Consider the following 25,588-nt stretch of genomic DNA (forward strand, 5'->3'; position numbering starts at 1 on the left):
CAGTGTCCTGGACCTTTTCCTGCGTCCCCCACAGCCAGGCCTGTGACTGAACAGCCAAGGCCCCACAGAAGGCAGGATGGCCCACAGTGAGACTCCCTGGCTCTCCCTAACTACACTGACTAAAAGGGCAAGAACAATGGGCCCCAATGGGAACTGAGCCCAGTGCACGGGGATGTGCTGCGGATCCACTCAAGCCTGTTCTACTGACAGGAAGCATGGGGAGAAAGGCTCTAGGCTCCCTGACTCAGCCCGCCTGTGGAAAACACTACAGGAGGGGAAGTAAAAAAGGAAAACAAGGCATATTAAATAGAGTGCAGAAGTTTAAAATGGGATGCACTTAATTATCTCAATAAAATTTAGAAAAACACTATCTTCACTAATTTTACCTGATTCTTTACCTGATAAAGTAAGCAAGGAAAAGACTGGTTCCAGATGTAAATATTCAAAAATGCCTGTGCTAAAAATTTTCCTCCCAGGCAAGGCAGGCCTTAACTTTCATCATCTGGCACAAATGGATTGAGATCTCAACAAACCACTTCTATTGATAACAAGGTGAAGGATTTCTTCTCTTTTTAAAATGTATGTTTAATTTAAGAAGATTGATCACATTCAGGCCTGAGTCACTATAATATTTTTTTCTTAATCCTTGCTAAGAATTTTTTACCCCAGACTTTGCTTTAATCAGAATTCTCTCTGTTTTTCAATATCAGTACAAATTCAGCAGGGTATCTGGAAAATAACTTATGTGGAAGAAACAACCCACATACAAATAGCAGATCAATATACACAAGTCTGATCAGAGAATAGTTGGTCATATCAGTTTTACTAAACAGAATGGAAGTTAGCAAAATCTAAATCATTATAGGAAAAGTAACCACCACCAAAACAATTCCACTGCCGGCTAAACACAAAGAAGCCGAGATCTGGAGACGGGAAGAGAGTTTGTGGAAATGGCACCATTCTTATCATTGTTAGATGAGTGCGAGCTAAATTATGGTTCTCTTTCTAAAAAGTATGGAAGAGAAACTAAAAGGGGACATATTCAAGCCATGGGATTGAGCTCCAAACTAAAGGAGGTAAAATAAAAAGGGAAAGAAAGGATGGAATCATCGCATAGCTGCACTGGATGGATCAACCCTCTGAAGCCACGGCAAGCTCACTGGCATTAGAAGGCCACACTGAAAGCAGATAAAACTCTCACATGTGATTAGTTCTCATTATCTGGTTGTCTCTTGGAGACTTCCCTTCCCCCTCCCACACCTGATTAGTTACTAAGGCCTGTGAAGCTACCTCCAACAGGACTCTAGAACCAAGGTGCTTCTCCTCACCCCTGACATGGCCACTTGGAAATCCAGTTCCCCTTCTCCTATCACCTGCAACAGGGCATCACCTCCCCACTAGCTTTCCTGCTTCTTCTCATCTCTTCTGCTCTGTGTCAAGAGAGATCTACCACTCTCCTGCACATGTGCACCCCTATGGTGGACCTGTGATGATTAAAATGAAAATGATTATCTGTGAACTTTCGTTACATACTTCTTTCTACCTTTAAGAATATGAAAGCTACCTATTTTTTCAAATAGTATTTTTTAAAAATTACAGAATGTGCTTACTGTTTAATGAAAGAGTATATGAATTTTTTATAACATTATGCACCATTATATTTTACACCCAAAGCTCAGTAACATTGAATAAGCCAGTATATTTAAAATAATTTGTGCCCTAGCTGGATTTGCTCAGTGGATAGAGCGTCGGCCTGCAGACTGAAGGGTCCCAGGTTTGATTCCGGTCAAGGGCACATGCCTGGGTTGTGGGCTCGATCCCCAGTAGGGGGCATGCAGCAGGCAGCCAATCAATGATTTTCTCTCATCATTGATGTTTTTATCTCTCTCTCCCTGTCCCTTCTTCTCTGAAGTCCATTAAAAATATATTAAAAAATAAAATAACTTATGGTATTAAAGGAAAACAAGAATTTGTCTTAAGATGGTCTTTTTGATGCAAAATGCAAATAACTGGAAGAAACAAAAAAAAAGGAAGGTGGGGTAAAAAATGAGTAAAAATGGAGGTCCTATTGAAGTAACTATAGCTTTATACTTCATTTCACCCAAATTGTACAAGCATTCTCTATTCTGGAAAAAGACAGGGTTAGGGTGCCAAGTCAGCTTGATGTTAATAGTACTCACTGCTATGATTCAGCAATTGCTCATTACTCCCAAAGAGCAATGGCTGAGGATGTAGGCAAACCATAGTTCTGACTCTCGGGAGCATATGCCCTACATTCAAGTTTACACAAGGAGAAACACGTGAGTAAATTTGGACTTCTTTATGCTTGAAAAGGAAAGAACGTTGAATGCAACAGAGGCAATCACAATGCTCCTCCCTGGAGCTGCTGTCACACATTTAGGGGAGGACTCCATGCTTGGAGTCTAACTGAAGAATAGTGAGTAAATAAGAGCTAGCGGGAATATATTTTCAGAAATCCTGTGCTCATCGTGCTTCCCACTAGAGAACTTTGCAGAGGCAATTTACAAACATTAAAATTCTTCCCTCATAAGAAAAAATTGCCACATGTGATGTTACAAATTATGTGATGTTTTCCCTGCCCTTACAAAGCATACCATGCTCAAAGGGAAGAATAGAGAGTAGTTTCTAAATCACCTCAAAATTAAATATTTTCTTTTTCATCATCATTTATGGAACATTAGTAACATAAACTGACTGAACCACCACACACATCACGCTTCAGAGGAACAAGGTCCTGATTAAACACCTGGATCTCTTTAATAGCAATGGCAATATAATCATCAGTAACCACAGAACTTTGGAATATTAAAATGGCAATGTATGATCCCACCATTCGAGGTTTGAGGTTTGGAATGCATTCACATACCAGCACCTGCCGCTCATTAACTGAATCTATTTGGGCAAGGAACTGAGCTTCTCTGAATTTAGGTTTCTTATCCCAGTTCCCACAGGATTGTAGCACCGAAACCAGCAGTAGTAGTGGTCGTCGTAAAAAGAGAAAGCAGTGATACCACTTCCATTGTCTGAGAGCTCACTCTGTGCTGTGGTCTAAAAGCACATGGGGAGGTACGCAGCCATTGTTTGTATGGCAGGAAGCTGTGGCACAGACAGAAACCTGCATAAGGTGCACGTGTGTTCCCACTGGCAGAATCAAGGTGTGAACATCAACTGCTCTGACTCCAGAGGTCATGACCTCATTTACAGCTCAAGATGCATCCCCCCATGACATCTAATGAGGTAATGCTACTAACTGGACATTGTAAATAGCAAAGCACCAGAGTGATGCAATATGATAACACTGGAACAACCCATAGAGTAAGTCCCAACCCACAGACATTAAGAATCTCTCAAGACACCCATGGAAGTTGCTGGAATTGTTAAAAAAAAAATTGGGATACTTGTGTGGGTCACGGATCCCCAAGCCCATGTTGATGACTTGGCAGGCTGCTCACAGGAGGTTACTAGAGACATAGGACAAGCACAGGCTGCAACTAGTCTGTGGCCAAGCCTCCCAGGAATAACAACAGGCAGCAAGTTAGTGAAGCTGAGCTTGGATACAATGCTTTAGCCTCCTCACTGGCAACTGAAAACAATTACGGTGAACTGGAAAGATAAGAGGAACACAGCAACTCTCTCTATATTGTTGTAACATTTCTAAGCATTTAAAACAGAGGAAAGACTCCACTCACTCAGGACAGGTAAACTGAACTATAGTTAAATTCACACGCTATTGGTTGTAAACACTCTTTCCCCAGAAATAGGTACTGTCCTGAGTGAGATGGTCAAGGCAGAAGAAATTGATCTTTAAACTTCTCTTCAACATTTCCGCTTTACTGAGACTGCCATCACCCCTCCCAGGGCCTCATGCTTCGCTTAGTTTATCCCATCTCAGGCAGCGAGGCCTCCAATGTGCATGACCACCCCTCTCGCTGTACTGTGTTGCTCTCTTTGTTTCTTCTAGAAGAGATGAAATAAACCCCGAAGGCCAGAGTGTATAGTTGTGTAGATTAAGCACTACATAATCTAAGGTGGAGTAAGGGCTCTCACATCACTTCGTCCCAGAAATGGTCTCACCCTCACCCTGAATACTGCAGTGCACAACCTGCATAACATTCAGCAGCCCTGAACACAAATCCAAAACCAGAACAGGCATAGTGAGTTTCACCTGTTCATTCATTCGTTCATTCACTCATTCAACTCAATAAACATGTATGTGTGTAACATGCACCAGACACTGACTGGTCCTGGGCAAATACGAGTAAATAATATTGTACAATCCCTGCCCTCCAGAAACCCACACCTCAAGTCTAGACATGTCAACAATGAATAACATTACAAGGTAGAACATGCTGGCCTAGGAGGGAATTCATACACAGTCTTGGCACCTGGGAAGGGAGAGCAGGCCTTACCATATTTGGGTTGGCCTTATGTCGAAAGCATGTGATGTTCACCACATATGGCCAATCATCAGGCTCCATCAGCACCCCTGCGGCATGAGCACATGTGACATGGAAGGAGACCGGGCAGCGGCCGTAGGAACACTGGATGCAGGCTCCAGAGACCTTCTTAACCCGGTATCTGCAGAAGATGCATTTCTGGAGAGTTAAAACAAAGAAGAGCATCACTTCACTCTGTTAACAGCCAATTTCTACACTTCACAGAATAATAGCTATTAGAGATGAAGAAAACTCATTACATCAACAAGCCCTGACCCTCCAGGGGCCCAAGTAGTGACAGCAACACTTTCAAGAAAACATACTGCTTTGGTCACATACTCCCAAACATGTTGAAATACTTCTTGTGGTTAGGAAAAGCCAAGCCCTTCTGTACATGGTTCTCCAGGAGCAGAGCTGAGGCAAGGCCCAAGAGTGCGCCCAAGAAAGCTGAAGCTACTTCTCCTGTATTTCCTGCATGGCAGACCTTTTTGTACATCAAGAGATAGAATGTAGGTTTGGAGGACAGGCACACACTCGCCTGAATTAGATGAGGTCTTAAAAAGTGCCCAAATAGCACACAGATGGACTAAGTTTTCCATTTGCAAGAAAATGTAAGAGTGTTAAATGGTCCAATGTGGAAACTTTGGGTTCAAGTGTTTAATAATCCAAATCCTAACCCTTCATGACTGACAAAAATATGCCTCCCAAAGTGAGAAAATTGAAAATCATCCCAAAGGGCATAATTTTGTTGAATATCTATAACTGACTAAGCCTGGGGAAGAATGAAAATAAAAACAGCAATAATGATTACTACAATCTGAAAATTAAATTGCATACAATTAGCACTAAACATCATCAGTACAATTCTTATGAGAGATGGGAAAAATAAAACAGCTTCACTAAATGTAAGATCTGTGAACCAATACTTGGGTTAGGAAAAAATATTGATCATAGAACAACATAGGTTAGGTTCAGAAAAAAGAAACAGAATGATCGAAACACTCAACTTTTCATTCCTAAGGATAAAAAAGGCCTGCAATCTGATCAAATGCTAGAGTAACTGTTCTTCTTTTATAGGTACATTTTCCTTCCTGGGACAAAAAAAAAAAGGTACTTAAACTCAATGCCTTTTGGGGACTGTAATATTTTATCACAGAGCTGCAAGAATCAATGTGCACTTAACTTCTAACTCTTCTTTGCCTTCACATCTAATCAGCCACTTCAGTCTTATAGATTCTGTACCTTAATCTTGCTTTGATCTCTCTCTGCCCATCTATACCAACTGCCACTGCCTCTGCCTCTGCCCATGGTGTCTTGCCCAGCATAGTAATGGCCTCCTAAATGGTCTCTCCCTCTTCTATTTCATTCCATTTCAATTCATCTTCTCCAGGCCTGTCAGAGTGATGTCTTTACAACATAAATCCTATGTCACCCCCAGTGTAATGTTCTTCAATGGCATCTCCTCATCTCCAAGACATTCTAGAAAAAAAGGAACAGTATGAGATGGAAGAGGAAAGCTTATAAAAGGCCCTTCATGGTCTGTCTGAGCAGTATTCTCTCTCAATTGTCCGCATAAGAGTCCTGCATCCCGGGCATTTATTGGATCCTCCTATACATCTGGATTTAATGTACAATTTTAAAAAACCTAAGTGGGGAGAGGGGTAAGTATGTGGCTTAGCTAATTAAGAAATTACAGAAATAGAGAGAGAACACACCACAGAACTAAACAAGACCCATTATAATATGAATAAAAGCATTATTTAGTATCTTAATATATTTTTATATCAGTTTCAATACATTATTGGTAATTCTTGGTATGTTGGTATGTTTTGGACAATACTAATCATTTGAAATGTGATGACAGATATATTAGCAAAACTCATACCTGGAGCCCCAGGCATAATCAGACAATCTTTAAGAGCCTGATCACAGAGGTCAGCATTTGATAAGTTCAGGTAGTAACAGATGTATAAAATGAGAACTTGTTTCCTATTTTCCTAATTAAACAGGACTTAGGAGTGGGAAAGAGTATTATGGCTTAACTAATTAATGAATTAGTAACTCTCAGCCTCCTCCACCATCACCTCCTTATTAAACAGAGGCCTTCCAGAAAGGGTGGAGACAGAAAGAATACACTTAAGCCCAGGAGGATCCAATGCTTGGAATCTAGTAAGGGAAGTGCCTCCTTTCCTAGGAAGACCAGAGGTGGTCATTTCTAAGGATAAAACCCGGATCCTTAGAAAGTTGACCTAACTATAGACTAGCAATTTTTCAACCGATGTGCCACAAGAATTTTAAAAACATGAAATACCTGACCCTTTAGTCCGGGGCACTGACTTCTTTTCCCTTAGACCAGTGGCTCTCAACCTTCCTAATGCCACAACCCTTTAATACAGTTCCTCATGTTGTGGTGACCCCCAACCATAAAATTATTTTCGTTGATACTTCATAACTGTAATTTTGCTACTGTTATGAATCTGATATGCAGGATGTATTTTCATTGTTACAAATTGTGCATAATTGAAGCATAGAGATTAATCACAAAGACAATATGTAATTATATATTGTGAAATATTTATTTCTAATTACAAGTCTACTTCTGTATTTAGACTTGATAACCAACAAGCTGGAAAACCCTGTTTCACAAAGATATGTTGTTGGAAATGGAAGAAGAAGGCGCACACAGTCTCATACAGAACAGGATATGACTGCAAACACTTGATCCAGAATTTTGTAACTGGCATTGTAGAGAAATCAGTTCTCACTGAATTGTTGTTAATAAGTTCAGTGAACTCCTCTTGTGCTGTCTCAGGGACATCTTCAACTTTGACTGTGAATGGGCTTCTGGCAAGTGCAAATGGGGTGTCAGGTAGATTTGGAAAGTACGATGAAATTTCATCTGCAAGCATGTGCAAGTGTTCTTTCACAGAAATTATCATTGTAATCTTTTTGTCTGGTTCAATGTCATGTTCCTCAAAGAAAGCAGATAAGGCAGGCAACATGTAAATTTTATTTTCATCCAATTTTTTTTTGCCAAAGCTGAAGTTTCATTTAGAATGATCGGATCTTTTCAGACAAATCGAGGCATGTTGCATTTGGTTCTTGCAGTGATAAATTTAACTCATTCAAGATGGCAAAGATGTCAACCAAGTAAGCTACTTTCTGGAGTTCACTTTTATTGCCAAAAAGTGCTTCGAACTGTGGTCTTGCTTGCTGATTAAAAAACGTTTTGAATTCATCAGGAAGCTCAAAAACATGTTTTAAAAATTTTCCTCTCGACAACCATCTCACTTCAATGTGAAATAGCACAGCATTGTTCGGCGCATCCAACTCATTGCACAGTTGCAAAAACAGTCGACTGTTTAAAGTGCTAGCCTTTACAAAATTGACACAACTTATGACGCTTTTCATTACTTCTTGTAACTCTTATGGCAGTGTCTTCATTGCTAATATTTGCTGATGAATCATACAGTGAGTTCCGATGACTTTTGGTCACTCATTCAGTACCAAACGTTGAAATCCAAATCGACATGCTATCATAACTGGAGCACCATCTGTGCAAACACCACAAACCTTTTCCCAAGAGATCTTATGCTCTTTCAGAAATGAACCAACTGTGTCAAATACATCACGTGCAGTAGTTGTCGTTTCAAGAGGTTTGCAAAAAGAAACTCATCTTTAAAGTCGCCATCATTAATATACCTCACGTAAACCAGTAACTGTGAACAGTTTGCAATGTCTGTAGATTCATCAAGCTGATACTAAATATTGGAAGTGGAGCAGATTTAATTTCCTGGATAACCTGATTAAGAATATCAGCAGACATGTCATCTATTCTTCAGCGGACAGTGTCGTTAGAGAAGGAAATTGCATTCAATTTCGTAACAAATTCGTCTCCAATCATAACTCGAACAATGTCTTTGGCCACTGGCAACAGTAAATCCTCAGCAATGGTTTGAGGTTTCATAGCTCTGGTGATTCTGAGTGCCACCAAATATGAAGCTTCAACGGCTGCTACGTTTTGTTTGTGGTACTTGTCACCAGTGTCAAGTCTGGCTTTTTTGAGTCCATCAGGTTTGCTTCTAAAATAGTTGGTTTCCTTGCCAGCAAAGCTCAGATGCTTGCTATCAAAATGGCGTTTTAGTTTGTTCGGCTCCATAGATTCGGCTGATAGAACTTCACAACAAATAACACATTGTGGTTTCTCAATTCCTACTGTAATTATTGAGGTAAAACCATACTGTAAAAAACCCTCACTATATTTTCTTTTCTTAACGTTCTTCTCTACACAATCCATTGTCATGGGATGGTTTGCTAATAAAAATAATATATAACTTTAATAATAGCTTTAATAATACAAAAGCTGATACATGGAATAGTTCAGTCAATACAGTTCATTAAAGTTTCCTATGATTTACCATTCTGTTTTTTTTTTTATATACCTGTTACTATCACAAGGGGGCAGTATTCACATCAACCACAGCTGAATATAAAAAGACCGATCAGCATCCAGATTAAGTTCCCATGGTACAGATATTTTTTTTTTGCAGCAGCAGTTGATGATTTTACAGTACATGATTTTACATTTACCCAGTAATTATAATTCATGAAGTGTCATTTTACCTCCAATACTGCTGCTTTCAACACAGCAGCTGCTTTCTACACAGCAGCTGCTCTCTACACATGTGTGACTGGCCCGAATAAGTACATTATGGTGCCAACCCTGTCACATACACCTGTATTTGTACGGGATGTATGTGATGGGGTTGGCACGATGATGTCATCACGCCGGGTACTCATATGTGGGCGTATCTGCATGTGGGCGGACCTGCCTGGAGACGGGCAGAGGAGCGGTGTCTCGGTTCCTAAGACCATCAAAAATATGTGTTTTCGATGGTCTTAGGCAACCCCTGTGAAAGGGTCATTTTAGTTTGTTTGGCTCCATAGATTCGGCTGATAGAACTTCACAACAAATAACACACTGCGGTTTCTCAATTCCTGCTGTAATTATTGAGGTAAAACCATACTGTAAAACCCAAAGGGGTCGCGACCCACAGGTTGAGAACCACTGCCTTAGACTGTCAAATAAAAAAATGACAATAGCCAAGACAACAAAAAGCCATCCGGTGTGAATGAATCAAAATTCTAACTATATTTTTGTCAGATTGGCAAAAAATACACTTTTTTGGTGTGCTGAATTTTAGTAATTAGTTTATGTGTGCATGAGATGAAAAAGGTTGAAAATTGCTGCTATAACTACGTAACTCAATACTTTGGAAGATGTTTATTCAGAGGGTTGAGAAGTTTGACTTAAACATCAAATAGGTTCCTGCTGAGATAGAGAACTACACAAAATCCAGGGGAAGCTATTCTGTGCCCTGCAGGATAGTTTCTGTGGTACATACAGTAAGTCCCCAATTGATGCTGTTGATAGGTTCTGGGACTTTAAGCAAAAGGATGTATAATGAAACCAATTTTACCATAGGCCAGCCGTGGGCAAACTACGGCCCAAGGGCCAGATCCGCCCGTTTGAAATGAATAAAACTAAAAAAAAAAAAAAAAGACCGTACCCTTTTATGTAATGATGTTTACTTTGAATTTATATTAGTTCACACAAACACTCCATCCATGCTTTTGTTCCGGTCCAGTTTAAGAACCCATTGTGGCCCTCGAGTCAAAAAGTTTGCCCACCCCTGCCATGGGCTAACAGATGTAAACAAGAGTTCTTTCTTTTAATTGTTTAAAGTATTACATATGTTTCTTCCCCACCCCACCACCACTGCCGACCTCCCCACCACTCCCACCCCCGAGGCAAGCCCCCACCTCTGTGTCCATTGGTTATGCTAATATGCATGCATACAAGTCCTTTGATTGATCTCTAATTCCTCCCTCTCTCCCCCATCCCCTGCCATATGTCTCTGGATTTTTGTTCATCAGTTTATTTTGATTATTATATCCCATATATGAGAGAGATCATGTGATATTTATCTTTCTCTGACTGGCTTATTTTGCTTAGCATACATAATGCTCTCCAGTTCCATCCATGCTGTTGCAAATGGTAAAAGTTCCTTCTTTTTTATAGAGGCATAGTATTCCATTGTGTAGATAGATGTATTACAGTTTTTTTTAATCCACTCATCAGCTAATGGGCACTTAGGCTGTTTCCAAATCTTAGCTACTGTAAATTGTGTTGCTATGAACATAGGGTTGAGTATATCCTTTCTGATTGGTGTTTCTGGTTCCTTGGTTAAGAGTTAAGTTCTTACAGCAAAGATTCCTGGAGCAAGAAGAGGCAAGCATAATAAAGGAGAGAGGCTGCCATCTCAGTTGTTTTTCAAAGAAACAACTTTAAATGGAATGACATCTTATTTGAGGACTTGCTGTATTCCAAGCCCCATGATCACTTACGGAACCAGCTCTCTGCCCCAGTTGAAGATCTGTGCAATTTGACAGCTACACATGTCTGGGCTGCACAGTTTAATTCAATAAGGCAAAGAGTAAGAAAATAAGACACTTTTTAAGAAGGTTACAGTGGAATAAGCGCTGTGAAAGAATTAAGGACAAGACACTCTGTGGAACTAGAACGGCTGCTGCAATGCGTTATGCTTAGGGGCAACATTGGGAAGAAGGCTTTAAAGAAACACAATGACTGACTGGCTCAGTCAGCCGCTGCTACCATCCCTCCAGCCCCAAAGCCTAAATAAAGATATAGGAAAAGGAATGAACACAGAACAAGAAAGGGTGTATCTAACTCCAAGAAGCAGACCCCCAACAAAAAGCTATTAGTAGTTATCTCTAAGGAGGCAGTTCTTGTAAAACCAATGCCAAGAGTGGGAGCCAATACCTAGAAGACAAACTGCCTGTCGGGCCCAGCCCCATGTACCACCCTATCCCCAATCATCAGCAGCACGTGAGATAACCTGATTTGATCTGAATCCAAGTCCTGTGTCCAACCCGACATTCAACAAGGCAAGTGGGCTCTCATTGGGCTGCCGAAAGAACAAGCACACCCAAGATATGCAACTAAAATACTAATAGATACTTCAAAAATCACAAACTTTGGGGGAAAACCGATGTCATAAAAGAGAGGTGCCATAATTAATAAGCAGAAGAATATCTGACTTCAGGAGCCAGTTTAGGGAAACAAGAGTTTAAAAGAGGTACAGATTATGATAGAGATTCTAAAATATATCCCATCAATTTAAAAAAACAACTCTACAGCTACCTCTACGAATTTAAAAAATATGCCCTAGCCGGCTTGGCTCAGCGGATAGAGCGTCGGCCTGCAGACTGAAGGGTCCCAGGTTCGATTCTGACCAAGGGCACATGCCTGGGTTGCGGGCTCGATCCCCAGTAGGGGGTGTGCAGGAGGCAGCCAATCAATGATTCTCTGTCATCATTGATGTTTTTATCTCTCTCTCCTTCTCCCTTCCTCTCTGAAATCAATAAAGAAATATATATTTTTTTAAAAAAAGAATTTAAAAAATATTATTATAAAAAATTCAAGATGTGAATAGTGGAATGGATCCCACTGGAGATCAAATTAGCAACTGGAAGATGGAGCCTAGAGATTGTACACAAAAGGATTATCAAAAAGAAGAAAAATGGAACACAAATGCTAAACCGTATGCAGAAGCAAGCCAGATGTTCTATCTCTTAAAAGGCATTCCACAAGAAAAGAAAAAGAGAAAAGAACAGAAAATTCCCAGACCTTCAAGGTCTAAGATGTAAGACTGATTTTTAAAAAAATCTCCTAACCATATCCTAGACACATCTTAGACCTCCAAATAAAAAGAGAAAATCCCAAAATCTTCCAGAAGAGAAAAAATCATATTACCATCAAATCTGTAATCTGCAACAGTGAACGCTTAAAGACAACAAAACAATGTCTTCCAGCTTCTAAAGGATAATTAAATCAGGCCTACATCCAGCCTAATTATCATTCAAATGTGAGGGCAAACATAAAGGTTTTTTCCTTTTCCTTTGAACATTCAAGAGGAAGTGAAAAGGCAACCAAAATTCTAAACATGTAGGTAAATCTATATGAATATTGACTTTGCAAGCAATAATAGTAATATCTTCTGGATTTTTAATATGAGAGAATTTAAATAAATGAAAATAGTAGCATATAAGAAGGAAGTGATAAAAGTGAAGTTTTAAATGTTTAAACATTCTTGAATTGTTTGGGAAAGAGTAAAAGTACCATTTAACTAATCATGTGACTGTCACGTATATAAAATAAACTGCCATTCTCCAGAGCATTTTCTCAATCCGTTGAGATTTTACTCCTGGCAATTGTCAGTTTGGCTCAAATAAACTTAAAAATTCTCCATAGGTTTGGATGTTTCTTATGTTGACAGAAGCCAAGGAAATTCAGAGACAAAGGATGGTGAGTACTCGGGCTAGGGAAGTGGCTATCAGGAGGAAGGTAAATTTTGAGTGTTTTTTACTCGTTACTTGTTGACAGAGACTCTATATCTTCCTCTAAATAGAACTACTCTATTTAGCTCAAGGTCAGCGTTGGACAGTCTGTCTTCTGTGGGAAAGAACCTCTCTAGCAGCTGCCTACGTCTAAAAATGGATGAGTGTGGAGGCGACGCCAGTTTCTAAAGGGATAGGGATGGCGGGGAGCTGGTGAACAGTAAGATTACCGGGCATTTAAAAGTAGGGAAGGTTCAGAAAGACAGGGCCATTCTTCCTCCAGGTCACTGGGGTGCCAGTGAAAAGGAATAGAAGCCAATTTCGGGATGGCAATTAATAAAGGAGGTTTGAGAAGTCAAATGGGGCAGCTTAGAGAACCATCATTCTGGGTGCTGTAGCACAAAGTCAAGGAGGGGCTGATGTCCAGGGAGACTGACAAACATGGCATACCAGGAAAAATGCTGACACAGAGTGACTTTAAAGTGTCCTTTACCTTTACGGTTTCCTAGTAAGGATGCCTGAGACATAACAGCTGCTCAGTAATGTTTGCTGAATTAAACTGAATTCAAGCAAGACTTTTGTCAAGATCTGGCCCTCTCATCTATGCCCTCAACAGTGAAAAAAGACGCCTCATTATATAACTACTAGAGGCCTGGTGCACGAATTCATGCACCAGTGAGGTCCCTCAGCCTGGCCTGCGAGATTGAGCCAAAACTGGCTCTCCAACATCCCCTGAGGGGTCCCGGACTGCAAGAGTCACAGGTCAGGCTGAGGTACCCCACTGGTGCACGATCAAGGCCAGGGAGGGCTGTGGGAGGTTGGCCAGCCAGGAAGGGACCGCAGAAGGACTCCAGAGTGTGTCCAGCCCATCTCAGTACCGATCAGCCAGACCCCAGTAGCAAGCTAACCTACCAGTCAGAGCATCTGCCCCCTGGTGGTCAGTGCACATCATAACGACTGGTCGACCAGTCAACTATCTGCCCCCTGATGGTCAGTGCACGTCATAGCGAACCGTTGAGTGGCATTAGCATATCATTAGCATCTTACACTCTGATTAGTTGAATGGATGCCTGGACGACCAGACACTTAGCATATTAGGTTTTTATTATATAGGACTAGAGGCCCGATGCACAAAAATTTGTGCACTCGGGTGGGGGGGGGGTTACCTCAGCCCGGCCTGTGCCCTCTCGCAGTCTGGGACCCCTCGGGAGATAACGACCTGCTGGCTTAGGCCTGCTCCCGGGTGGCAGAGGGCAGGCCCAATCCCTAGGTGCAGCCCCTGGCTGGGCTCAGAGTAGGGCCGATTGAGGAGTTGGGGTGCCGCCCCGTCATGCACAGAGCAGGGCGGATCGGGAGGTTGTGATGCCACCCTCAGTCACGCTCAGGGTAGGGCCAATTGGGGGATTGGGGCATTGCCCCCTGTCACACTCAAGGCAGGGTCGATGGGGAGGTTGCGGCGCCACCCCTATCACGCACAGAGCAGGGCCAATGAGGGGGTTGGGGCGCTGCCCCCTGACACGCACAGAGCAGGGTCAATCAGGGGGTTGGGGAGCTCCCCCCTGTCACACACAGAGCAGGGCCGATCATGGGGTTGGGGAGCTCCCCCCTGTCACGCACAGAGCAGGGCCAATCAGGGGGTTGGGGCGCCGCCACTCTCACACTCAGGGCAGGGCCGATGGGGAGGTTATGGCTCTACCCCGTCACACACACAGCAGGGCCCGTGGGGTGGGGGGGTTGGGGCACTGCACCCTGTTACACACAGAGCCGCAGGGTGATCAGGGGGTTGGGGAGCTCCCCCCTATCAGGCACAGAGCAGGGCCGATCAGGGGGTTGGGGCGCCTTCCCCTGTCACGAACAGAGCAAAGCCGATAGGGAGGTTGTGGCCCCGCCCCTGTCACACACAGAGCTGCAGGGCGATCAGGGAGTTTGGGCGCTGCCCCCTGTCACGCTGATCCCGGTGCTGGGAGGCATATTACCCTTTTACTATATAGAATAGAGGCCTGGTGCATGGGTGGGGGCCAGCTGGTTTGCCCTGAAGGGTGTCCTGGATCAGGGTGGGGATCCCCCTTGGGTGCCTGGCCAGCCTGGATGAGGGGATGATGGCTGTTTGCAGCTGGTCACACACCCTTCAGGGTGGGGGTCCCCACTGGGGTGCCTGGCCAGTCTGGGTTAGGGGCTGAGGGCTGTTTTTAGGCTGGGACTGAAGCTCCCAACTGCTCCTTTTTTTCTTTTCTTTTTTTTATTCTGGGCCAGCTTTAGCTCTGAGGCTTGGCTCCAGCTCTGAGGCCTCAGCTGCTGAAAACAGGTATCTGGTTTGTTTCGGTTCTATAACAGAAACTCTGTATCAACTCCAGTTCTGAGATCCCAGCTCTCTGAAAGCTGGTTTCTGGGGTTTTGTTAAGCTTCTGTATTTGTTACAATGTTTTTTAAACTGCAGGCTCAGAGGCCGGCAAGGCAGACAGGGAACGTTGCAGTCCTCCGTCACTGAAGCAAGCAAGCCTCATGTTCAGTTTAAGCTGCCTGGCTGCCAGCCGCCATCTTGGCTGGCAGTTAATTTGCATATTGCCCTGATTAGCCAATGGGAAGGGTAGCGGTCGTACGCCAATTACCATGTTTCTCTTTTATTAGATAGGATGCCACAGTGGCTTTAGAGCACTTCAGAATGACTGGGAGGCCTTCGTAAAGCACAGCTTGCTGGCCCCACCCCCAGAGTTGGGTGCGGGGGCATTTAATTTGTATTTTTAACAATTTCCCAGGGATGCTGACCATATTGATCCAGGGATCACACTTTGAAAACTACTGGGTTGGAGGATGGAAGGGTTAAAGGGTGTCAATTATTGAGAGCCTCTATAATACAGAATAGGGAATTCAGGAAGTACAATGTTTTTCATCTACTCTCTGTGTCAAGGGCTGAGAGAATACTCAGGCGAGTATGATTTATAGAGCACTGTACTTTCTTGGAGGACAGGATTTCCATACTCATTCCAATGGCATAGGCCATTAAGGCTCCTAATGGATTGAGGAATTAATGAAGTATCTGGCAATGAGACTTTGTGTATCATTAGATTCCTTGAGCATACAGCCTGGCAAAGGGTATCAAGAAATGATGAGCTGTGAAGGAGTTGGAGGTTCAAAGCACATCCCTTTCCTTTTTTATTTTTATGTTAATACGATGTGTATTATAATTTTGTTGTTGTTTCGCCAGTTGTATGATTCTTTTTTCTCCCATAAATAGGCAGGTAATTCCAAAATAGGCACAAATGCTTTTTATTTTAATTAGTGCTTCCCTCTCAGACAAATAACAAGCTAATGATAATGATATATTAGCGAATTCCTTTTTCCCTTAGCGCTCCAAAATCACTTCCCCCGCCCCCCCAAGCACTTCACAGCAAGCTAACATTCCCAATTCAAAACAGGGAATAATGCTGGACTCAATGAATGCCACTATTGTTGTAGGCAAGTCAGAGGATTGGGGTCAAAAGTTTAATTTTGCTCCAGGTTTTTAATACAGGTTTTGAAGCAGAATTTTTTTTTTAACTCACAAAATTTACGTTCTGCTCATCAGTATCATTAAGTGAATCACTCATATGCCAATTCTGGCCAACACTGGGAGGACACTGTCCTGAGTTCTACAGCAACAGCTCACAGACTAGGGGAGGAAACAGACAACTTAGCTGAAGGCAAGCAGGATGCAACAGCTGTTAGGAGAACAAGGTTCAGAAGGAGCAGACAGAGGAGAAGACTGACACCAATCAGCTTACCCACGGAGCTAAAGAGCGATTGGGAAGGGACAGAAAGGGGAATATTGAAAACCCACGTCCCAGGTGGATGGAGCCTGCAGGGTTTGGGCTGCTTTTGTGAGAGGCAGCAATTGATATGTAGTCTCATGTCACATGGTATTGTTCCTGTCTCAGCCATCTAACAGCAGACACCATGGAATGCTACAGTAAAACTCAATTCTGAGCATGCATGCATCAGCTCATAACACGGTAAGTCCTCTGTCTCTCCACACAGCCACCCCTGAGAAAAGTTATTTCTACACTTCAAGTTCAGAGCATTAAAATAAATGGCTCATGATGTCAAGTGTGTTGAATTAAATCCTTATTTATGAGATGTATCAGAAGCCATTTATCTCATTGCTTTTTGTTTGGTGAGATTCACCCTGCAAAAGGTGAGAAGCTAAGAAGTCAAGGAGCAGGCTGAAGAGGAAAGGGCGGAGGAATGAGCTCAGCCAGGCCATGGGCAGAGCTAGAGGAACGGGCAGAGGTGGCAGGGGTCAGGGAGAAGGCTGCACTCACTCCAAACAAGGCTAGAGCGTCATTATCAGCCCCGAGAACTGCTAAGAATCACAAAAGACCGCCAGCACTGGAAAGGCCTTCACAGTTCAGACACACACCGACAAATTAACAGATGACTCTTGAAATACACTATGTGAACAGCCCGATCACACTTCCTTTCACTTTGGATCAGCAGATACTCCACAGGGAAGATCACCAAAGAGGAATCTTTCTGGAGAAATCTTTTAATCCCAGCACCAGAACAGTGCGGCACATAGTCGGTGCTCAATAAATATCCACTGACTAAATGAATGATTGTTTCCTTATATAGTGTGTTAATTTATTCTTTCAGCCATTTTAATACTTAAGTATCTTCTACATAAAAGGCATTATACAAAATGTGAAAGGAGATGCAAAAATAAAAAACAATCTGTGTATTCAAGGAGCTTTATGGGGCATACAAAATAGCTGTAACCAAAGCTTCGCAGTGGTAATTATGATAAACAAGTTAAAGTGCTACTGGACTTGGAAGGAGAGAGGGGTGGACTAGGTGAGGCCAGCATGTGTGTCTTGGCTAGTTACCTGCCTCACCCTCTGGCATCCAGGAACTGGGCTTCCCTCCGGCCGCAGGCTTCATCCAGAAGGATGTCCAGTCTAATTAGCATATTACACTTCTATTATTATAGATATTAAAGAGCACCTGTTTCCTTGAGGATATTTCATTCTATGAAATTATATATACTAATAAAAGGGTAATATGCTAGTTAGGCTGGACATCTTCCGGACATAGCCATGATGGCAGGCCAAGGCACAGGCAGTTAGGGGCAATCAGGCCGACAGGGGAGAGCAGTTAGGAGCGATCAGGCCAGCAGGGGAGGGCAGTTGGGGGGACCAGGCTGGCAGGTGAGCCATTAGGAGCCAGGGGTCCCAGATTGCGAGAGGGTACAGGCGGGCTTAAAGACCACCCCCCCCCTACACACACACCGTGCATGAATTTCATGCACTGGGCCTCTAGTCCTGTATAATAAAAGGGTAATATGCAAACAGACCAAACGGCAGAACAACTAAACAACCAATCAAAGCATAATATGTTAATGATATGCTAAAGCTGCTCAACCGCTTGCTATGATGTGCACTGACCACCAGGGGACAGATGCTCTGACCGGTAGGTTAGCTTGCTGCTGGGGTCTGGTCAATCAGGACTGAGTGAGATGGGCCGGACACGCCTTGGAGCCTTCCCATAGTCCCTCCCTGTCCTGATCATGCACTGGTGGGGTCCCTCAGCCTGGCCAGCGCCCTCTCGCAATCTGGGACCTCTTGGGGGATGTCGGAGAGCTAAATTTAGCCTGATCCCCCAGGCCACTCCCCTTGGAAGGGTGCCAGACGCAGGGCTCATGGCTGGTGAGCGCTGCTATGGCAGCGCGAGCCTCTCCCAATAGGGACTGATTGGGTGCGGGTCTGCAGTAGGCACAGTGGGGCTGGGATGAGTGGGAGCGGCAGGTATGAACTGCAGGCGGTGTTGGACTGTGGGTTTCGGCCCGATCCCTGCAGGCCACCTAGAGGTACCCCACCATGCATGAATTCGTGCACCAGGCCTCTAGTTGTTTATAAGAGATCAAACAGAAATTCTTACTCTCCCTGAATAAGGCATTTAATAGAAGTCAGAATTACTGAATTATTTACTTTTTTTAAAAGGCACTCTTTCCTTTTTGGTACAACTAGGCCCTGTTAAAGTAACTAATGTGTGGGCTCTTTACCCAATAAAAACCTACTCAGCTTTGTGAAGTTACTTATAACTTAGGAGGATTTCTTAACTCTATTTTTTTTTCTTTTTTTAGATATCCCTGAATTAATGTTGGAAATAATAATATTTCGATCATTTAATTCTCAGTGTTAAATTTAAGAAGAAAAACAATTTTCCTGTTTGACACAATGTAAGAAGGCTGGCTAACAGGCTTTCTGCTGTTCCATGGACAAGCAAAAAAAGGAAATCTTTATTATAAATATTAGATATGATTTGCTATTAGCATTATCAAATCATGGATTAGGACACATTTCTATTTATTTCTGGCCTTGAGCCTGAAGGCCTAAAGATATCTGACCAAAAGCACAAAGTAAATCAAAGGCAAAGACTAATAATCCTTCGCAGTATTTGTTTTGAGACAGTGCAAACATCCAACCCCATGAAAGGTGCTGTTTTGTTCAATGTGTTTTTTTAGAAAGGTGTGTATGTTTCTCAAATCCCTGTTTTCAGAATATTTACTGCAACTGCATGCACTGGTGAGGTCGGGGACTAAACAGTAAATGTGCTTCCCATTTGCTAGTCTGCAAGGAAGGAATTGGATCCCACAAGTCAGGCTTTAAGCACCTCTCTTTTATCCAACTTCCCACAGGCATTTCTGAACCATTTAAATGAACATTTATACACATTCCTGCTGCGTATGCTTATCTTTGTGAATGGTACTGACTTAAACCATTGATAAGAGGAAAAATAAAGAGATCCTGCACTTTTCTTTGATAATGACACTCTGGGACGTGAACACCAGATGCTGTCCCCAGGCCTCTGAATACACCTGACCCTTATTAGAAACTGTCACCCATGGATCGTTCTGTCTGTGGCCTGCCCCAGCCTCTTTGCCTCTTGTCTTTCAATTATGCCGGCAGCAGGCCACATTGAGGTTAACGCTTAAATTAAAAGTCGCTGGCATCAGGTCCCCATATAAGACTGAGGAAGCAGTGATGACAAACGCAGAGCGGGTGTGTCCGGGTGACCTTTAGAGAGAGGAAGGACCTCTCTTGCAGAGTAACTGTGGCCCCGAGAAAGGCTGGTTCAGGGTAGCGCCCCTGTGCAAACACAGACTGTCCAGCCAGAGCCCATCCCTTCTCCAGCAGCCCCTAACCACTACCTTGCTTGGTTCAAATGCTACGATGGTTGTTTCAGGAGAAAAATCACCCCACAGTGAGTTTGGAAATTTGTCTTCTAGATAAGACAAATTTGGAGTTTCTATTCTCAAGTGGCCCTTAGGGTCATTTAGAAATTCTTTTTATCTTACCCAATTTAGGGAGTGGACGAAGATGGTAAAACAGGCTCTGGTCAAAGGTTTGGGACTGAATCCGAACACTGTCCCCACTGTGGCCTCACACTGCATCGCGAATCAGGACATTGTTCTGGATTACTTAGGCAGGCTTCCTTTGAGGGCTAGTACATGGAAAATATTTTTCCAATGAACTATTTGGGAGTAATTTCTCCAAGATTAGTTGCCTCACTGGTCAGGTAAAGATGACAACAGCAAAAGATATAATGTATGCAAGAGGCTTTGCACAGTAACTGAGACACAGCAAAAGCTAAGCAATGACACCGCCTATATCCCAAAATCTTATCACTCTCCAACCCCAGCCCAACTCCTCACACCCTAAGACAACTGAATCTCTTCCTTCACTCAGATAATAGGGATCATCAGGAATGAAATTCATCAACCACCCTGGCCCTTCTCCATTCCACACTCAGATACACAGGTGCTTTCAAAATATTCATGCTCATAATTACTCAGAAATTATGTAACTATGAATTTCCCAATGTTGTTATTTAGTGTACTGATAGAAAAGCGCGTTACCATAACACAATTTTAAAAAATATTTTAATCAGTGCATTTCAATATTATTGTTTCCTTTGTAATCCTATGTATTTTATTTAAAAACACTTTTCTAAAAAGAGACCCATAATCTTTACCAAAAACTGCCAAAGGAGTCCATGAAACAAAAGAGTTGAGGACCTGGATGCAGATTAAAATGCCTACAATCACTATGAACAGAGAGAGTACAACCATGCACACATATGAACGGAGATTTCAAGGAACAAGAAAAAATTAAAAACATCATTTCAGATTAGTGGAATCCTAGGTTTTTCTTTTTCTTAAGGTTGTTGTATTGTTTTTGCAATAATAAAAGATTAGAGCTACTGACACACTTAGAGCCATTTATTTTCCTCTCCTGTCGCAGATTTGCTCCCACAATGAATCAAAGACACAATGTACCACCCTCAGCTTCCCTGTCCTTGGAACTAGCCATGAACAGGTCATGAAAAAAGTGTAGCTGCAACAGGTAATTCCAAACATGCAGATTTTCTTCATGGAAATAACAATACTTTATCTACAATGTCATGAAAAACTGGCTGACCACCTTCAATGGTAAGAACATTAACTTCTTTTAAAAGCTCCTCTCTATTACAAGTAAATATTTTTCACAGGGTAGGTCACATCTGATTTATTCTTAGCATGGCTTTTTCTAATGAGCCTTTCATTCTCCCTCTATTTCTTAATGGAATTTTCTCAATACTTAAAAATTCCATTTCTGTGAGATCCTTTCAAACTGAACAGTGAATTACCCAAGCAGATGTGTGAAAGAACGTGTTCATACTCTGAGAGACATTTACTGCTTATATTATGGCTCACTGGCAATCATAAAACTAAAGTGTGGTCTTCTATCATCCACATACGATTTTAAAAGATGAAGATAATCCGGTTCATCCTGAAATCACACACTTCCATTTCTCTCGTGTGTGTGCTTAGGTACAAGGAAAGCCCTTTGCTGCTCCGTGCAAGAGGAGCCCGGCAAGCTTTAGGGGGTAAACTACACACTGCTTTTGCCTAAGTGTATGTACAAATACATATACTTTAGTGCTACAACACTGAGTTCAAAGTGGTACTTTTCAATGGTAAATTATCAAGAGAAAACATTATTCTTTGGAATCTTCTTCAAATGGCCTTGGTCAGATTAATGCAAAATGAGGAAACAGAAAGAAGAGTTCAAGTCCTTTAGTGCTTTTGTTATAAAGGTAAAATTATAACGTTACAACACTAGCCCCTGCCCCCCACGCGCCAGGGCAGAAGCACTGATGGGGGCTGTGGTGTGGGTCCCAGCTCCCCCACTGAAGAGCAGGGAGCAGGGTGCCTGGGCGACTTCCCATGTGCCTCTGAACCTGTTTCCACAGCTGTACTTGGCAAGGCCACCACGGAAATTAATGGGCTAAGGGATGCAGAAGTGCTCTCTAAGCATAAACGGCTTTACAAACATGGCCATTGTTACTATGTTCTTTAAAAGAAGGAAAAAAGAAAAAAAACACCAGAATGTGATAGTGCATCAGTTCCTTTCAGATTGCCAAAGCAAAAGGCACAAGAGCTTGGGCATACAATGAAGCGGGGCAGAAAAGCAGATCACACTGGCTGTTGGGAGTGCACCGTCAAGGGACAAGAATGTGACTGTTAAATCCTCACAAAGCAGTGGCAGCACTGAGGAGCCTGTGGCTGGAGCCCTGCGTCAAGACAAGTTCCCTCATTCTGCCTTGCTCAGCGCCATGTGGTGTTTTCCTGACAACTAGCCTGTATGCTCATCCTTCAATCCCCGCTTCTCGCTTCAGTGGCGAGTGTGGGGGCCGCAGCTGAACTCTTTATCACCCATGTATGTTTTTCAGGTATTTTATGATGGGAGGGGGACATATCTTACCAGATTGGGGGTTTCCATCCGGGACTTTGAAGTAGCGTCGTCATTTTTTCTACACTAACCATGTTTAGTAAACTATTTTTAAAATGAGATACCAAAATCATGTACCTACCTAGCAGTCGTCAAAATACAAGACACGAGGCTACCTGGGCTCACAGGCCCTTCTTGAAGTATAGGGAGCATATATTTCTTCCTTCTAGAGGGAAAAATTCTTTCTTTAAATGATTTTCAGTAAAGTTTTTTAGTTTTAAAAAAAACAACATCTATATAGTGGGATTATATTCTGTTCTGTTACTAGACTTGTGTGAAGCTGGACAAAATGTCATACAGGATTTTCCTGTTTCTCACAAATAAATTCAGACCTTGTTTTGGACTTGAGTTGGTTAAAGGCGTTCTTGTGAAAGTGACACACTAAGTTTCCCCTGAAAACTGTGGGAGCCCCAGGGAGGACAGTCCCCTGCCTGGTTCATTTGGCATATTCCTGCACTCGGCAGAGGAGTCGATTGAAACACAGCCCCAGCAGCAGAGGATTTTGCCCAGGTTTTAATGCAAAATGAGGAAACAGAAAGAAGGCTTTACGGTGGTCTTTTCACAGCTTGGCCCACCTGCTCATAAAATGCCCATGTCCCACCAAGATTATATTTTATCTGACAAACTTTCACCTAATGAACAAGAACAAGATGTAAATGAAATCTTCCCTTTGCAGGTAATGTAGTTATCAGTAGCCATATGAGAAATCGTGACAATGGGTTGATATTGTGGTATGTGCCTATTTTTTGAAAGAAACAGTTGGGCACATAAGGATATGTATCATAGGAAACATAAACTCTTACAACATCAAAGAAAAATAAGCTTAGGAAGGTGTATCTGTCGGGGGTAAGGGGGTACAACACATGTCACAAAGTCAATTGAAAATGGTACTGAACCTTCTGTGGGAAGGTCAAATGGCACATCATAAAAAAAAAAATCTAGCCCATTCCAAAGTCATTTCTTTATTTGATCACACCAGACACTAATGCTAAAGGAAGCTTAACTCTCCTGAAAACATTTTAAACCTGGTCGAATTAAAAGCAGCACCAGAGGGATTATTTTTCTTAGCAAGAACCCACAAGCAATCTACTTGACTAGAGGCAAAAATGCAAAGAAATCCTTTATCACAAAATAGTTTCCCAAATCTTTCCACCAATAAACTTTCCATCCACCCAAGAATGCCTATCTTCCCTGCTGATAACAAGCTGTGGAGATAAATATTTTATTTTTCTCTATAAAACCCAAAATGATGTTTTCAAATAAAATAAAATACTATATGCCACTATCAAACACACAGTCCTAGAAGAAGTAAATATCACTTTAAAGTCTGTGTTAAAATATTTAGGAGGAAGAATCTACTTGTCAAGTTCCTACAGAAAGCTCCGAAGAAGTCATAAGTGCATCTATCAAATTTTCATCTGCCTTGGGGCTGATCTATGGGGGACACCATAGAAAACCTGGCCTGTGTAAGGGGGTGGTGGGTGTTAAAGTTCTGGACAATAACTGGGTCACAATCAAGAACAAAGACGGGGCTTGAGAGAGATCCTGCGAGGATTCCCCAGGGAAGGCACGCTGGCAAGGGGCGGCAGGCAGCGGAGTTCTGCCTTAAGCCACAGTTCAAGCTAAGGATGTGAACCCATCTGATGGACCATCGAACTCCTAGAGAGGATGCTGACCTCTCACTCCAAACCTCACAAAGTGCTCTCCGTCCAATAGCAAAAGAAAGGCCAGGCCAGCAAATCACGGGAATGATTTTTTTTTAAGTCTGATTTAAATAGCTTCCATACCTTACCCTTTGGGAATTATATTCAGTAACTTTTTTTAACTAGGAAAATTTGGTTTTAAGGAGCTTATGGGAACATTTAACTTGACCTGGAAAGGTTATTTGCTCAGTGTTGGGCTAAAAGCCAAAATCCACTTTTAGCCAGAAATGATTTTAATATTATACCTCACAAGAGTATTGTGTCATGTGAGCAGGCGGCAGCGATAAGCAGTGTAGTAAAGTTATGACTTCCCCCAAAGACTCATTAAAAAGTATTATTAAGTAGAAAAAAGTTCAGAAATTCCAAAAGGAAACCGTCTGTACTATCTCAGACACAGTAAAAACTCTTTCCAACTTATCACTTCTTTTGCTCTGCCTCTCTACAAATACAGCAAGTAAATGCTGTGAGGAGCTCAATCCTGATACAAAGAAGGATGAAATGCCTTAAAGTTGTATGCCACTATCATGTGCTGTATATGATTTTTCCTTTAAACGTACCACGGAGAAATATATAACAAATTCAAGTGACAGTAAAAAAAATAATAAACCTGCAAAGACTCCATGATTTTTTTTAAATTACTCAACTCACAAAACACAGTAAAAATAGAACCATTATTTTAAAGAAAAAATTAATTTTTTCCAATTTTAATGTTTATAATTCTAAATTTTAATAACTCCAATATTTTTCTCTTTCTATGTTGGTTTTTAACTTATGTCAAATATTTTTCCCTTCATCGATTCTTGAAAATGTTCTCCCACCTCTTCAATTAAAAAAAAAATTAATGACTTCATTTAAATCAACCAAGTGTGCTTTAGAAAGCTCGACCAAATATCGACTTTCTTACCCAATCCTACAAGAATGTAAAGCATATTTGCAAAGGCGTTCCAAGCTGCTATGGAAACGACATTCTTTTTTCACAATAACAGTACAGGCTGAGGGCTGCTGGCATGCAAGCTCCCAACACAAGCCCACTGACAGCTGTGGAGTGGACAGATGAGGCGTGGAAAATATTTTAAATTAGTTCATTTATCTTGTTGAGACACAGGAAACAGCAACAAATGTCTCACATGAAAGAAAGAAGAGAAAGACAACACACCCCTAGCAATGTGTAGCACATTTAGTCCATTAAGTCAAACCCTTC

At 42.1% G+C, this 25,588-nt stretch overlaps 1 protein-coding gene across 1 annotated transcript in view; it reads right to left on the reverse strand.

Moving 5' to 3' along the window:
* Window positions 1-25,588, reverse strand: part of KDM4C (lysine demethylase 4C) — a 328,521-nt gene that overhangs the window by 46,583 nt on the left and 256,350 nt on the right. Inside the window, exon 18 of the mRNA XM_081103409.1 lies at window positions 4,431-4,616. Coding sequence (XP_080959535.1) covers window positions 4,431-4,616 — 186 coding nt within the window. The remainder of the gene's footprint in view (window positions 1-4,430; window positions 4,617-25,588) is intronic.

Source organism: Myotis nattereri (assembly GCF_964212035.1).
Source record: "Myotis nattereri genome assembly, chromosome: 12".
NCBI classification, from domain to species: domain Eukaryota; kingdom Metazoa; phylum Chordata; class Mammalia; order Chiroptera; family Vespertilionidae; genus Myotis; species Myotis nattereri.